The sequence below is a fragment of the Psammomys obesus genome, unplaced genomic scaffold (genome assembly GCF_907164565.1).
Source record: "Psammomys obesus unplaced genomic scaffold, mPsaObe1.curated_primary_1811, whole genome shotgun sequence".
Classification (NCBI taxonomy): domain Eukaryota; kingdom Metazoa; phylum Chordata; class Mammalia; order Rodentia; family Muridae; genus Psammomys; species Psammomys obesus.
The window spans coordinates 901,174-916,819 of NW_026596155.1; the positions used below are offsets into that span (position 1 = coordinate 901,174).

General features: G+C 50.4%; 2 protein-coding genes across 2 annotated transcripts in view; one reads left to right on the top strand and one right to left on the bottom strand.

Moving 5' to 3' along the window:
• The window catches only part of Aff1 (ALF transcription elongation factor 1), a 157,771-nt gene extending 147,812 nt beyond the window's left edge, over window positions 1–9,959 (bottom strand). The window contains 1 exon segment of the mRNA XM_055594511.1: window positions 9,770–9,959. The gene's annotated coding sequence lies outside the window, so the exon portion shown is untranslated.
• LOC129667079 (serine/arginine repetitive matrix protein 1-like) lies at window positions 8,523–9,824 on the top strand. Its single transcript, XM_055594517.1, has one exon. It carries the CDS (start codon window positions 8,523–8,525, stop codon window positions 9,822–9,824), a length of 1,302 nt encoding a protein of 433 aa, XP_055450492.1.
• Window positions 9,960–15,646: the final 5,687 nt, after the last annotated feature.

The window sequence follows — 15,646 nt, forward strand, 5'->3', positions numbered from 1 at the left end:
CCCGGAAAACACTGTTTCCTTAGTCATCACTGCCTCTGAATCTACAATCTTCCTGACCCCTTCTACAAAAATTCCCTGAGGTTAGGAGGAAGACAGGTGACACAGACACCATTCAGGGCTGAAAATGCACCAGTGTCCTCTGTACCATGACCAGTTGTGGGTCTCTGTATCAATCACCACCTAGTGAAAATACAAGTGTATGAGGGCCGAGAGAGGCACTAACCTATGGGCACAACAATAAGTCAGGTTTTTTAGGAATCAGTTTAATCCTCTGCACATTTAGCAGTAAACTAGTTTAGGTTTTCCTCTAGGGTCAGTAATGACCTGTCCAGCCAGGGGTTTTGGGCTCGTCAGCAGTACTGGGAATGGGCCCTCCTTTGTGTTGTGCCTTAAATTCAATCAGAAAGTTGGTAACTCCCATGATGGTTTTGCCACTATTACATCAGTGGGCACTCCGAAGAAGGGTGCAAGGCTGAGGTCTGTGTTATCTAAACATCTCAGACCAGCCCGGCAGCCAGGGCTGGAAGATAAAACCCCATTTAAAATAATAATAGTAATAATAATAATAATAATAATAATAATAATAATAATAATAAAAGCAGGGCTGAAGTCTAGCAGATGAAGAAGAGCAAAAGTGAAATGTCAATTCTGTAGCCGTGGCTCCAGAAGAGAAAGATATTAGAGACTGCAATGCGAACGAGTGGAAACAATCTCAGCCAAGCCTCCACAGAAGGTGAGGTGTGCACATTTGGATCTTAGAAGCGACAAGGCAGTGGAACTCTGGAGGAGGCACTGAACGTGTGACATTGGCTTGCTTGGTTACATGACACACCGGCTCTGTGGGAGCCCTCCCATTAGAAGTAGGCATTTAAGGAAGTAAATTTACCTAAGTGCTTGATCAAAGACATGTGAGCTTACAGTCAGCTGGGTGGGAAGGAGTTTCACACCACAGACACCCCCAGGCGGACAAGTCAAGGCAACAGCATACACAACTCAGATGCGAAGGCTAATCTTCTTGTCGAACTGACTAATATGTAATTAACTAAGAGCCGGATACCTAGGATAGTTGTGAGGGATTTTCTTGGTTGGATGATTTGAGATGGAAGACCTTCCCTGAATCCAGGTCGTTTGGGGCCAGAAGTTCCACCCTAAATCTGGGTCACACATTCTGGAGGCCACATAAAAGGACAGGTTTAGAACCTACTTCTCCTGGATTCCAGGGTGGCCTGAAACCGCAGCTCCCCGGAACTCCAGCAGCAGACTGGGACTGTGGAGATAGATACCCATTATCAAAGGCTGAACAACTACCAGCTCCTGGCCTTTGCACCAGGACACAGCCCTTGGTGGACTGCTCAGACCACAGCCTTAAGCCACGCTAATGCGTCCTGTCAGTTCTGTGCCTTCTGTCAGAGAACCCAGCAAATCAACACAGCTACAACGAAGAGAAACCACAAGTTTTTATGGTCAGTGGAGTTTGACGTACCAAACAGAGAAACACCCCTGGAAAATTCTCTTTTCCTTTCAAAATGATGCAGTAATTTGATTTCTACAAAGTCTTTTGCTAATTGAAAGTTTACACGGAAGATGTACAGTACAGAAAATCTTAAAGTGTGACTTTCAGAAACAGAAAACTAGAACACAGCCTTGGTCTCTGATCCCCAGATAATGAATTTTTCTATTCTTGGGGAATAATTTTGGTCCTCGCCTTAATTAATTCCCTGGTGTGGCAGGAGGTGTCCCAGCCTGGTCCTAGAAGGAATTACTCGTAGGTATAAGCAGCAGCTAAAACTAAATCCAATTTAAAAGAACAAATAATCTGAGCTGGGTGTGATAGTTCACACCAGTGATTTCAGCACTCCAGGTGCTGAGTGCAAGGCCACTGCATATAGCAAGACCTTATCGCAGAGACAGAGGCGGGGTGGGCTGGTGGAAATGTATGAACACAGATTTTCTTCAACGGACATGGCAGCAGGGACGGCTGAGAGCTCCCAGAGAAAACGGGCTTGAAATGCCGTGTCAGTGCCTGCCCTAGTGACGTACTTCCTCCAGCGAGGCCACCTCTCAAGCTCACACAAGGGCTAATGGGGACCGAAGGTTCAAGCATACTAACCTACAGAGAGCATTCTCATTCAGACCACGGGTGTGTTTAAGTGTTTTGCTTGCAGGTGTCTGTGTGCACACAATGCCCTCCGAGGTCAGGAGAGGGCGTCAGAGTCCCCAGAGCTGGCGTTACAGATGGTTGTGAACCACCCTATGGGTTCTGGGGACTGAAATGGCTCCTCTGAAAGAGACTGCAGTAACTGCTCTTACCCGGGGAGCCCTTGCTCCAGCATTTTTATTTATTTACTATTAAAACGAAGAGAGGGCCAGAGAGATAGCTCTGTGGATACAAAACAGTTGTCACTAGGCCTAGCTACCTGAAGGCCACATCATGAAAGCAGAGAACAAACTCCCACAAGCTGTCCTCTGACCTCCACATATATGTATGTACTGGGCCTGTATGTACCCACACATGTACATATGCACACAAAATAGTTGAATGAAGTATGATAAAACAAACGAGCCAACACAACATTTCCTTCCAGGGGTAAAAACACCACACACTTATTAATAGTAGCATTTATAATTTTCTGGGTCTCCAAGGACCCACACATTTAGTGGCTTTAATCTACTCAGCTTTCTAGGAAGGGAAGTGCTATTATGTCCTTCCTTCCCTTATTTTGGAGACAGTTCTCAAGTCTGTGGCACGTCCCACAACCAGAGGTGCCAAGTGTCTACCCTCCGGATCGATGAGTGCAACAGCCTTGGAGGAGAGGGCCCGTGCCTGTTTCTCCAGCAAAGGGGAACATGTTTGTTATACGCAGTAATCAAGACAGTGTCTCCCCTGGAGCAGCTGGAAGGCCAATTATGAGAGAGAAAGAGAGGGTTCCCTGAGCTCCGGATTCTCTCCTGGAACACAGCTCCCTGAGACTGTGGGCAAACCCTGTGCAAATTGGCACTTGGGAAACAAGTATAAGAAAATAAAATACTGGCACTACAGCTGCCGCGACTCCGAATGACAGTCATTCCTGTCACCCAGCAGTCTCCAGGCGGGTGAGCCTGTTAGCTTCTAAAGAGGATGATACCACATCTTCACATTCGTTGATGAGAAGTTAATTGCCTTGCCTGGAGTCTGCCCAGTATCAGGAAGCTCGTTAAAGACTCAGAGGCCTGCACATCCAACTCAGAAAGAAACACGGTGCTGAGCCTCGGCTACAGGCAGTGGTGCTGAAGCTGGTTCCAGAAATAGAAGCAGCAACAGCTCCCGGTTACAAATGCAAATTCTGCACCAGCAGCCCGGAAACACCAGAGCCAGGGACTGTCGCACTAATGGAGACATCTGTGGTTCTGATGTGTATCAACACACACACTCCACCACCACACACACACACACACACACACACACACCAACATATCTACAAGGTATAAGAAATTGTGTGGGGAACAGGACTTTAAACAGGCATGCCTTTTTACAAGCCATAGACGGAGCTCTATCAACTCAATAATGGTTTTTTCTGAACTAAAATGGGCAGACTGTAAGGTACATGTGTGCAGCGGCCAGGACAGCCTCAGTGGTCACTCCTCGAGCGCTACCCACCTTAGTTTTGAGGTCTCTTATTTGACAAGGAAGCTAGTCTGCCTAGGCAGAAAGCCCGTCTCTAAGCCCTAACCCCAGGAAAGGGACCTACCCAGTCACAGTACTATACACCCAGCCCTTTCTGCTCACTTTATCATTTGAATATGTTTTGTAAGACAGGATCCCACTTTGTAGGCCAGGCTGGCTTTGAACTCAGAGATCAGCCTGCCCCTGTCTCCCATAAACACTGGGATTAAAGATCTGTGACAATGCCTAGTGGAATTTTAGAAAAGGTCTTAATAAGTAAGTTGTCCATGCTACCCTTGAGCTTGTCTTTCTTTTCGAGACTTTATTTTTATTTTATGCATATGTGTTCGCCTTGCACGCATGTGTCTGCGCACCATGTGCCGCAACTGTCCTCGGAGGCCAGAAGAGGGCCCGGGACCGGAGAGAGTTAGAGATCATTAGGAACCACCATGTGGATGCTAGGAATTGAACCTGGGTCATTTGGAAGACCAGCCAGTGCTCATAACCATGGAAACATCTCTCTAGCTCTTAACCCTTGAACTCAGGATCCTCCTGTCTCTGCCTTCTGTACATCTGAGATTACAGACGCAGACCACAGGCCCAGCTGAGATCCTCGGGGCAGATAAATACAACCTGTCTGTCAAACAGGTCTGCCTGACACTCGCCTACCGGGGCACAGATGGATCCCTGAATGCTCCAGGAAAATGCTTACTTTCTAACATCCACAGTGATGAGAGACTTGCTTAGCCAAGGAGAAACACTATGTATATGAGAATTGAGCTGTAGTTCTTGAAAAACAGGAAACCACATATCAACATGGCCAGCATTGCATACCGTACTAGAAACTGCACCGGGCTTTGAGTCACAGAGGTAAGTCTGTCAACTTCAGCTCCATTTCCTGATTTTAAAAGGGAAAATGAACTCCAGCTTCAAGAGTCACAGTTCGGTGTGCACAGCAGGTCATGGGAGATAAACACAGACGTGCTCTCTGGCAATGGATCTGACCACCCTCCCGAAGCTCGGGTTTTACCACGATGCCACGCTTAGATCACTGTCTAGCACACAGAAGATACTCAGTACTCGAGACGTCTCAAGAATGAACAAGAAATTTCATAACGCTGTTTATCTCCTTTCAGGCTCCACTTGTCATGAAACTCTTTCAGCAGGAGAGTCACTCTATCAAGAAACACTTAGTCATGTTTAAAATGGGCCAGTTAACTTCAGAGCGTCAGCTGACTTTCTGCCCCTGGAAAATACTACTGAAAAAGAGCTGTCCTGAGGCCAAGAAGAGGAACTCCTGTTCGCAGGCCCGGTGGCCACGCACTGTCAACCCTGATACCTCTCTGTAAACACAGGGGTTAAGGGGCTGTGGGCACAGCTCGGTTAATTGGTAGAAAGAGTTCTTGCCTAGCATGCACATGGTTCAGTTTCCTGTAACACACAAATCCCAGTCATGGTGGCCTTGGTCTGTAATCCCTGAACTTGAGGTAAAGGAGGCTGACGACTAGAAATTCAAGGACATCCTTGACTATCCACAGGGTTGTGGCCAGCTACAGGAAACCCTATCTTGAAAAAAGGAGAAGAGGGTTGGATAGACCCTCAAGGAAGTAAGGCAGAACATGGTAGAGCAGGGCACCTGCCACCCTCCTCTGGGTGGTCCGTGAACACAGCCACACACACATGCATGCACCCTACTTACGCGCATGCACACAGAGCGAATCACAAGCAGAAGACCTGTACCTACGGAGAACCACATATCTCATGGTTATGATCCTCTGTGAGTTCCAGGCCAGCCAGGACTACACAGTAAGACCCTGTTCTCAGGAGCTGGAGACATGGCCAAGTGGTTAAGAGTACTGGCTGTTCCTGTGGAGGTTCTGAGTTCAGTTCCCAGCAACCACATGGCAGCACGAGCATGCGTGTGACCTTGTCTCAAAAACCAAAACAATCCAAAGCAGCAGTGCATACACTTCTGCACCTTAAGAGTGATGTCTCGGCTATACTGTCCCACACAGATGTAAATTAATCTTGATTGTTATTTACTTATTTTTTTGGAGGAGAGAGGTTTTCGAGACAGCGTTTCTTTGTGCAGGCCTGGCTGTCTGAGAACTGGCTCTGTAGACCAGGCTGCCCCCCAAAATCAGCGATCTACCTGCTTTTGCCCCCACATGGCTTGGGTTAAGGCCACAAACTACTTCCACACTAGGCATTTAACTCTGTTTTTTAAATATTTATTTTGAGCCTGGCATGATGCTACGCACCTTTAATCCCAGCACTCGGGTGGGAAGCAAAGGCAGACAAATCTGTACATTCAAGGCTAGACTGGTCTACAAAGAGTTCTAGGACAGGAACCCTGTCTCAAATCATAAAACAGCTGGGCGTGGTTGTACACACCTTAAATCCCAGCACTCAGGGAGGCAGGGGGACTCAGATCTAGTCTAGGAGAAACCCTATGTAGCAACAACAAAAATTTATGTGTTGGCGTGCCGTGGAGGCCTAAAGGGGTGCCCGATCCCTAGAGCTAGAGTTATCTGGCTACTGGGAACCAAACCCAGGTCCTCCGGAAGAGCAGCAAGTGTCCTCAACCACTGAGCCATCTCTCTAGCCCCAGCTCTGGTTTTCAAAAAGTGAAAATATAAGCTATTTCAGGACTTGAGTTTTAGCATTCAACTAACTCCACGAGAGATTATGCAAATGTGATGAAAGAGCTGAGCACGGAACTCTTCCCTCTTGTTTTTCAAAAAATAATAAAAACAAGTTTCATATCAAAAGCTTGATTTGTGAAGCTGGCTCTGTGGCGGTGCAGACAGTAATCCCTATGCTTCAGACGGGGAGGCGGAAGGCACTGGGGTCCCAGATTAGGTTCAGCCCCACCGGAAGAACCCGCCTCGATGCGGCTCACTGGCTCAGTGGTGAAGGGCGCCTGCTGCTCTTATGGACCCAGGTTCCCCAACCCACACGGAGCTTCAGGGGGCCTGACACTACCCTCTGGATTCCGGGGGCGCCACATGCATGTGACTAAATGCACTAGCATACTTGCAGACATAAAATCCAGATAAAGCTCTTTAAGAGACCCGCCTGTAGGCAACATGAGAGGCAGACATCATGGCTTGTTGTCCATAATCCCAGCGACCGGGAAGCTGAGACCATGTGTTCAAAATTCTATGTCAGCCCAGACTACAAAACAACAAAACACAAGCAGAGAGAGAGCAATCTTGTAGTAATTAACTGAACAAGTGTATGGGTAGATGTGTATTGGTATATGCCAGGGGTGGTGGCACACACCTTTAACCCCAGCACCTAGGAGGCAGGGGCAGGCAGCTCTCTGTGAGTTGGGGGCCAGCCTTGTCTACAGAGAAACTTCCAGGATGGCCAGGGCTACGCAGAGAAACCCTGTCTGAAAAAAAAAAAACAACGACAAAACAAAAACTGTTGTCTAACAAAAATACAACTAATAAATATGATTTTAAACATCCCCTCTCCCCTTTGAGACAGGGTTTCATTGTGTAGCCCTGAAGCCCACTTTGTAAACCAGGCTGGCCTCAGAACTCACAGAGATCCATCGCCTCTGCCTCCACAGTGCCACGTCACGCTGGCTTTTACCCTTCTTAAGGGTAAGCTTTGTGCGCATGCGTGGGATCCCCTGGAACTGGAGTTACAGACAGTAGTAGGCTGCCATGTGGGTGCTGGGAACTGAATCCAGGTCCTCTGGAAGAGCAGCCGAGACTCTTAACCACTGAGCTGTCTTCCACCAAGCCATCTCTCCAGCCCCAAATATGGATATATCTGAAGGGAAATGTCTTGGTTTTTGTTTTTAAGTCAGGGTTTCTCTGTGTAGCCTTGGCTGTTCTGGACTCAATTTGTAGACCAGGTTGGCCTCAAACCCACAGAGATCCGCCTGCCTCTGCCTCCCCCGAGTGCTGAGATTACAGGCATGTGCCACCACACCCAACTCAAGTGAATGTCTGGAGTGATGGCAGTGATGGGCTCAATGGTTGAGGCAGAAGGATCCCAGGACTATAGTGAGTCTGAAAAAATCAAAAGCAAAACAAACAAAAACCAGAAGGGTGAAAAGGAGGCAGAGGGTGAAAAACGGGGGAGGAACGTTGCCTCTACCACCTGTTAGCTCAACCAGCAGCTCTTTACAAAATTCAGTTAAACCAAGTAGGAAATAGAAGAAACAGCAGGTTCAGATACTGCCTGATTACCCCATAACGGACCTGGGGGGGGGGGGGTAGTTGGCTTGTTCTACACACTGTGAGGTCTTTATTTTGCTATATTGTCTATCCTTTGGGTGATCCTTGTATCCTAACCAAAGACAACATGATTCATCAAAATTGTATTTTGCAAGGTCGAAGAGTTATGAAAATGACTGAAGCCAAAGGCCCTATAAAAACGCACTTTCCACAGTGAATAAGACATGCTAAAGCTACTGTCTCATCGCCCAGCTCTCTTCTGCAGATAAATGGCAAAGATACTCCAAGGATCTAACCTGTGGGTACCACATCCGCAACACGAGCAAACTCGTGATCTTTCAAATATAAAGCTAATCACTCCTGTCTAAAAGCCGGTCTTCCCCTCAGCCTCACTCTGACCCCTCTTCATCTCAAAGCCTTTCCCAGGCTCTCCTGAACACACCGCGTTCAAATGACTTTCCCTAGTTAATTAGGACTCACCTTCCCTCCTCTCCCTCTTGGGACTGTTAGCTTTCCGTTCTCCCCTTTCCTTTTATGGGGGCTTATCTTCCCACACACAGGCAAGAAACCACCTTTAAATGAAGCAGGCGAGCCACCAAGAATTTTTAATCTCGTGTGAATCTATTTCTAGAAAGCCCACTCAAGGAATCCTTTCCACTAAAGATGAAAGGCAAGCTAGGGAAATGCATCAGACAGAGAAAGCAGGCACTCTAGCAGGGCCAAAGCCGGCATTTGTAAGCCGCAGGAAGGAACTTGAATCCTCCGCGAAGCCCCCAGCTCAGCCCACGAGCCTGGCAGCGCCTAGGTCTGAGAGAGGTACCCACCCAGGCCACCCTGCGAGCACTCTGCACGACCTTGCCCGGAATCCTGCGCACAGCCCCACACCCCTCGGACTGCCAGGACAGCCTCCCGTGCCTCCATTGCAGAGCTCGGAATTCTCACTTTGCAACTGTCCCAGGCAGCACCGCGTCGGCCTCTCGGTTCCTGGTTCCGCACTGAAGGTTTTCAATGTGCCAAGTTCCCCCGCGGCCGGTCCTACCCCCCGCGGCGCGCCAACAGGATTCAAATTATCCCACCCTAACCCTTCAAAAAGAGTACAAAGCGAGGCAAACAGAACCGCCGGCAGCCGGGGCGGTCGGCCAGCTCCGGTTCTCGGAAGGTTCGGAACCCAGCCCCCAGCCTCCAAAGCCAAGGGTCTCGGGGCGATTTGCATAACAGTGCTGGCGGAGAAACTCAAAACCGCAGGACGCTGCCAGGCCCCTCGGGGCTCCGCGCGTGGAAGTCAGAGGAGCCCACAGGAAGCCTTACGAGCAGTGCTCCCTCTCTCGATCTGTGCCCCCTCCAACTCCGCGACCCAGGCCGAGCCAGGCGCAGTCCCGGAGGACCCGCCAAGGGAGAGCACAGTGGAGAGGGGAGCGGGGGGGAGGGGGGGCGGGGAAGCGTCCAGAGAAAATGACCAACCCTCGTCCCTGAGATGCCGCCCCGCTCCGTCCCGCACAGCGGTTCTCAGAAACGCCTCCAACTTCTCCCCCGCCCCCCCCCCCCCGGGACGCCGACCACCGCCCCGTGGCGAGAACCTGGCTGGCACTCCTCAAGAAACTTCTGGGACTCCTCCGTTACGCAACTCGGGGACCGGGCTCCGGCAACGGGACGTTCCCCGCAGGACGCTAGGCTCCGGGGAGGGAGGAGGAGGGCGGGCGAGCTCCCCGGACCCCGACCCCGGGCTTTCGGGAAGCTACCTGCAGAGGAGCCGCAGACAGGGGCGGCGCGCGCCGGGCCCCCGCGCCCCGCTCTGCCCAAACGCTGCCCCCCCCCCCCCCGGAAGGCGGCCGAGCCGGCCCCGGAGTGAGCGCGCGGGGCTGCCGGGCTGCCGAGAAGTTCGCGACCGCGGGGCGGGGGACCAGCCCCGGGCACGCAGCGCCCCGCTTACCTTCCAGCTTCTTTGGTCCTCCGGGGCGTCCTCGTCACCTCCCTTGACCTGTTGAGATGCGGGGAACGCGGGTCCGGCTCCAGAGCCGTGGGGGAACCCGAGGGTGCAGCCCGCACCGCGGGGCGTGCAGGCCACCGGCCGAGCGCGCGGGGCTCCGCCAGCTCCTGCTTCGCCAGCTCCGGGCACCCACCAGCGGCCCGGAACGCCCGGAGGCCCAGGCCACGCCCTCCGCGCCAGGCCACGCCCCCTCGGCTCGCCCCACCCCCTCCGGCCCGAGCCACCCCGAAGGCGGGGATCGCCGCGACCCTCGGCCGAGGGAGGATCGTGGGGGAGCTGCGGCTCCCGGAGGGGACGCGCGGTGACCGCGCCGACCGCGGGGGTGACCCTGCCCCAGGCCGCTGCGGGGCGCCAGAACCCTTTGGCTTGACAACCCGATTAAGCTCCGGGTCAAGTTGCGGCGGAAAGTGTCAAGGAGGCTTTCTTGCAAGCTCCCGTACGGTGGAAACGGATTCCATGTCCTTTAATGGCGATAATAACTAACATCTGGGGAGCGATTTACAGCTGGAGGAAAAAAAAAGCTCTTCACACACAGGCCCGGTTCATCTTCGCAGCAACCTTCTTAACACTTACGCTGCTCCCATTCCCCAAAGAATGAAAGCGAAACTCAGGGAAATTACGCTGCTCCGTGCCCCGGCCGAGAGAGTGACCCGGCGGAGCTGGGCTCCGGAATTGCGCCTCCGGCTTTCTGGGCTCCGCTTGCTCCACCGCAGGAAACTCTTAATGGATGCAGGCGACCTTTTAGCGCGGACCCACAGGAAGAAGAGGAGAGTGCCTTAGAGCCAACTCTGAGCACGCCAACCAGCGGCCCCTGATTCGGAACCCCACTTTCTTCCCTAAAGAAGCCAGAGGACTGTAAGAAACGGCCTGGGCTACGCCCGCTTCCGCTCCTGACTTGTCTTTTATTTTTTCTTTTTTTAAAAACAGTTTCACTAGGTAGCTCTGGCTGTCCTGAAATTCAGTACGCACCACTACGCCCAGCTACTTAACTTAAGAAAGTCACCGTACTTAGATAAAATATCCAGTGTCCATGTAAATGAATATAATGTATGAAAACAAAGCTCTCCGTTTTTCTCCCCAGCCTTTTTCCCCATTAAGTTCTGCTTTGCCCCTCATGAGACCTTCACTGTCCACAAAATTGAAAATCGGGTCGATAAATATTGGCATTCCCAAATTAAACACTTTATTGACTGCTATGCTTCATTTTCCATGGATTGTTTTCCGAAAGTACAGGGGCTACAGGTCAGCGGTAAAGCGCTCCCCTCTCCACGGTGCCCCACGGTGAGACTGAATTCGTTGACTACCGTGAAAGTAATTTTGATGTCCCCAGTTTTTTGTTGTTGTTCCCAAGTGTGGGCTCACTTATTTGAAACACGTTCTCCTGTAGCTCAGGCTGGCTTTGACTCACTAAGTAGCCACGGATGGGCCTGAGCAGGATGCTGCCGCTGCTGCGTCCCCTTCCAGGGAGCTAGAATTACAGGTGTGCAGCACCGCGCTGACAGCAGAGGCCGAGGCTTGCAGCTAAGCGTTCTGCATGCCCGCTGAGTGCCCTGCTTGTTGTAATGCCTGAGACCGAAGCTGGGGCCGCTCTGTCTCGCGTAGAGTAATGGGTGTCTCTAGCCGAGAATGCCAGAGTGGTCTGAGCAAGGCAGGACAGGAATTACCTCCGGGGTTTGGATGTTTCTTATAATTTTCTGATACAAACTGCTTCCTGTTCTCAGCAATAAGTGATTTTTTTAAAATCTGTTCTGTTATATAAATATGTATAATATTTATGGTCTTCCTAATATGTATGTCATTGTGAAAGACAGGAGGAACATGATGTTGACCTCGGGAGTTTGCTGTTTCAGAGAGCAGCTCATTCCACCTCTGTGCTCTTCTGAAGGCAATGTGCCAGGATGGGGCACACAATGGTGCCAGCTCACAACAGACGCCAGGGGGGTAGCAGGCACATTGAGTTAGTGAGTGCTCTCAGCACAGCCTCTACTGATTTCTTTCCTGACCGGTAACAGGGACTTAGAAGTGCTTAAGTCAGGACTGGAGAGAGGCCTTGGCAGTTTCAAGTGTCTGTTGCTCTTGCAGATAACCAAAGGACCAGTGTCCCAGCCTCTACACTGGGCAGTCCATTCCAGCTCCAGGAACATGGTGGGTGACAGGATAGCTAGACCTAACAAGGCCACAGAGTGAGGATGAGTCTGCAAATAAATAGCCAGGTATGCGGGCACATGCTTTAATCTCAGCACTGAGAGGCAGTGCCAGGTGAATCTCTGTGAGTTCAAGACCACTCTGGTTTACAGAGTAAACAGAACAAAATCAAAATCAGTAAGTCTTTTGTTGTTTTGAGACAGGGTCTCTCCAGGTAGTGCTAGAACTATGTTCTAGAACTAACTATGTAGATCAGGCTGGCCTTGAACTCACACAGATAGATCTACTGCCTTTCTGCACTCAGGAGGCAGAGGCAGTGCCAGGATTTAGAGGTGTATGCCACCATTTCCTGGCACAGTTAAAAAAAAAAAAAAAAAAAAAAAAAAAAAGCACCAGGCCCAAGCAAGCCTAACTATGTGAGTTTGAGTTTGGAGCCCAAGGACCCACGTTAAAAATTCAGATTCAGCTGAACTGTGGTGGCGCATGCCTGTGATCCCAGCACTCCAGAGGCAGAGGCAGTCAGATCTCTGTGAGTTTGAGGTTAGCCTGATTTACAGAGTGAGCTCCAGGACAGCCAAGGCTACACAGAGAAAACCTGTTACAAAAATAAACTAAATAAGTACATAAATAAGTTGGGTTTTTTGTTTGTTTGTTTGTTTTTTGTCAAGACAGGGTTCTCTGTGTAGCCCTGGCTGTCCAGGACTCCTTTTGTGGATCAGGCTAGCATCGAACTCACAGAGATCCGCCTGCCTCTTCTTCTGCCTCTGAGTGCCAGGATTAAAGGCATGTGCCACCACGCCCAACTTTAAGGAAAAAAAAATTTTTTTTGAGATACTGGGGATCAGCCGGACATGGTGGTACACGCCTGTAATCCCAGCACTCAGGGAGGCAGAGGCCGGCAGATCTCTTTGGGTTCGAGGCCAGCCTGGTCTACAAAGTGAGTCCAGGATAGCAAGGGCTACACAGAGAAACCCTGTCTTAAAAAAAAAAAAAAAAAAAAAAAAAAAACACATTCTGGGAATCAATCTAGGGAGAGTGTATGTTAGGCAAGTGTTCTACCACTGAGCTACATTCTAAGTTCGGTTTCCTTTTCACTTTATGTCATCATCTAGAGACCTTTATTAGGCAGACAGTGTTGGATGCTTGTAATCCTAGCACTTGACAGTCTGAGGAAGCACTGAGGGTTTGAGGGCTGGAAGATGGGTCGTTGTTACCACGTGTGATGATGTGATCTCAATCCCTGGGACCCAAATGGTGGAAAAAGCAAACCAAGACATCTGCAGATTGTGCTGACTTCCTCATGGACCCCAGGCACCAGCACCGTCTCTCCTTCCAGGAAATAATAAACAGGTGTAAAAGAAGGGTTAGGAATTCAAGGCTAGCCTAAGGTACATGCTGAAGTCCATCCTGTCTGGGAAAACAGTCAAGTCCATCCTGTCTGGGAAAACAGAACAAGACAAACAAACAAAAATCAAGCAAGCCAAAACAAAACAAAAATAAAGAACAAACAAACAAACAAAAAAGCCAGGCTTGGTGTAACACATCTTTACTCTCTGAGTTGCTGTACAGATTGAGTTCCAGGACCGCTGGGGCCACGAAGAGGCATGGGGGTGAGGGCTGTGAGTACTAAAAGCCAAGCTAAAACCAACCTGAGCAATAAAGCTGCAGGTAGTTAACATCTTCATGGTCTTGCTTTTGTTACTGTAGCCCTTGCTACCCTGCAACTCACTAAGTAACCCAGGCTGGCTTCCTGCTTGCAGAGATCAGCTCACTCTGCCTCCCGGGAGCTGGGGTTACAGGCGTGGGCTGCTCTACCCACCTCCTTTGTCTCAGAGATCCTTCAGTTACAGTTTTAGCACACCCAGTGGGAATTCCAGCACTTTCTTGCTTTGAGACAGGGACTCCCTGGAATGCCCAGGCTGGTTTTGAAGGTCTGGGTGCTCAGGCTTCCCCTAGGAGCTGAGATTTGAGGCCTGTACACCCAGCCAGGCCTGACTTTCTTAATGAGGACAGCAGGATCACACACATTTCTGATTGGAAGCAAGTCTCTGGCATCTGTGATTTAAGAATCAAACAAGGAAAACCACCACCACTAATTGGGGCGGGGGAGGGGGGAGAATCTTTCTTGATACAATGGTGGTTTGTTACAGCCCATTCCTCATAACAATCTCCTGAGGTGTTTTCTGATAATTTTCTCCTATGGTTTTACTTGAAAACAAACAACATCCCCTGGGATTCACAGATGCTCATAAGGCTGTATCCTGAAGAGTCCAAGGGGATGAAAAGTGACTGAGACAGGGGTGTGTGACTAGTCCCTGGCGTCACAGTGCGCACCGTCTTTCGTGGAGTCAGGTGAGGTCTTGTAAGCTCTGTGGAGAGCAGTACCCAAGTGCCCTCAGCCAGCACCACAGACTATTTTGTACCAGATCTCTGTATGTATAACGCAGAGGGTGTCAACTTGCAGAAGGGTGACCATTGGCTTGTAAGGAGAAAACTAACCTTGAGAGGCTGAGCCTGCAGACCGAGTGCCGCCGGTGCTGGTGCAATGCCTGCTCTTCTCTCCGGAGACTTGGGGGTGGGGGGAGAACTCCCGTTACCATACGGAATTCAGTCCAGACGTTGTCTCCAAATGACCACAAAAGGGGCTGGAGAAGTGGCTCAGTGGTCAAGAGTAGTGACCCCTTTTGCAGAGGACCCAAAGGAGAAGGCAAGAAGCCAACCCAGACTTGGGGAGCAGGTGGGGAAGGTTCTGGATAAGATGGGGAAGATACTGGCCTTGAGGGAGGGAGGGAGGGAGGGAGGGAGGGAGGGAGGGAGGGAGGGAGGGAGGGATTGGTGTGAGCCTTGTGGAGGGAACTGCAGGAAGAAGCAGCTCCCTCACCCCTGCTTTAACTTCTTGTGTATTGTTCAACTTCTTGTTGTTGTAAAGATAATAAAAAGCCCTAAACTATGAGGAAGGACAAGACTTCAAAGCAAAGATTATCAGAGGAAGTGGTAAGAGGTAAGGGAGGGATGAAGGATGGTATGCTGCTCAGTGGCAGAATCCTGCTTTGCATAGGCAAGGTTCTAGGTACCATCCTTAACCGTCACTAGTTAAAATCCGAAGGATAGCTCAGGCCAGCTGGACTGGCGGGGAAGGGCCTGCATGCTGACCAAAGGCCTTCTCCTTTCACCCTCAGTACACCGGGGAGGAGAATGCTTTTTTAAAGGTTTATTTGATTTTATGTGTGTGAGCATCTTGCCACACATATGTTGTCTGTGCGCTGCGTGTGTGCCTGGTGCCCACGGAGGTCAGAAAAGGGAGTCGTCTAGTTCCCTGGAGCTGGTGGATGAAGGAAACGGAACACAGCTCTACCACAGGCCAGTGTATGCTGACCACCACGGGGACATCTCCCCAGCCCCAGCCCGGGGTCTGTTTTGACTACACAGCGTCTCGGGAAGATTGCTCTGACTGCTGTGTGGAAGCCAACTGGAGCCAGTGAGATGGCAGTCATAATGGCCAGGAATAAAAGGTATAGAAAGCCAGTTATAGGTTAAGGGCAGCTAGAGGAATGCGGACTTCCCGGAAGGCAAACAGGACCATGGCACACCTGCTTATCATTGCAGAACCATCCTGATTTTTTCATTGCAGGAAACCTGGTTCCTAACGACCTGTGTGAGTCAGACATGTGTGAC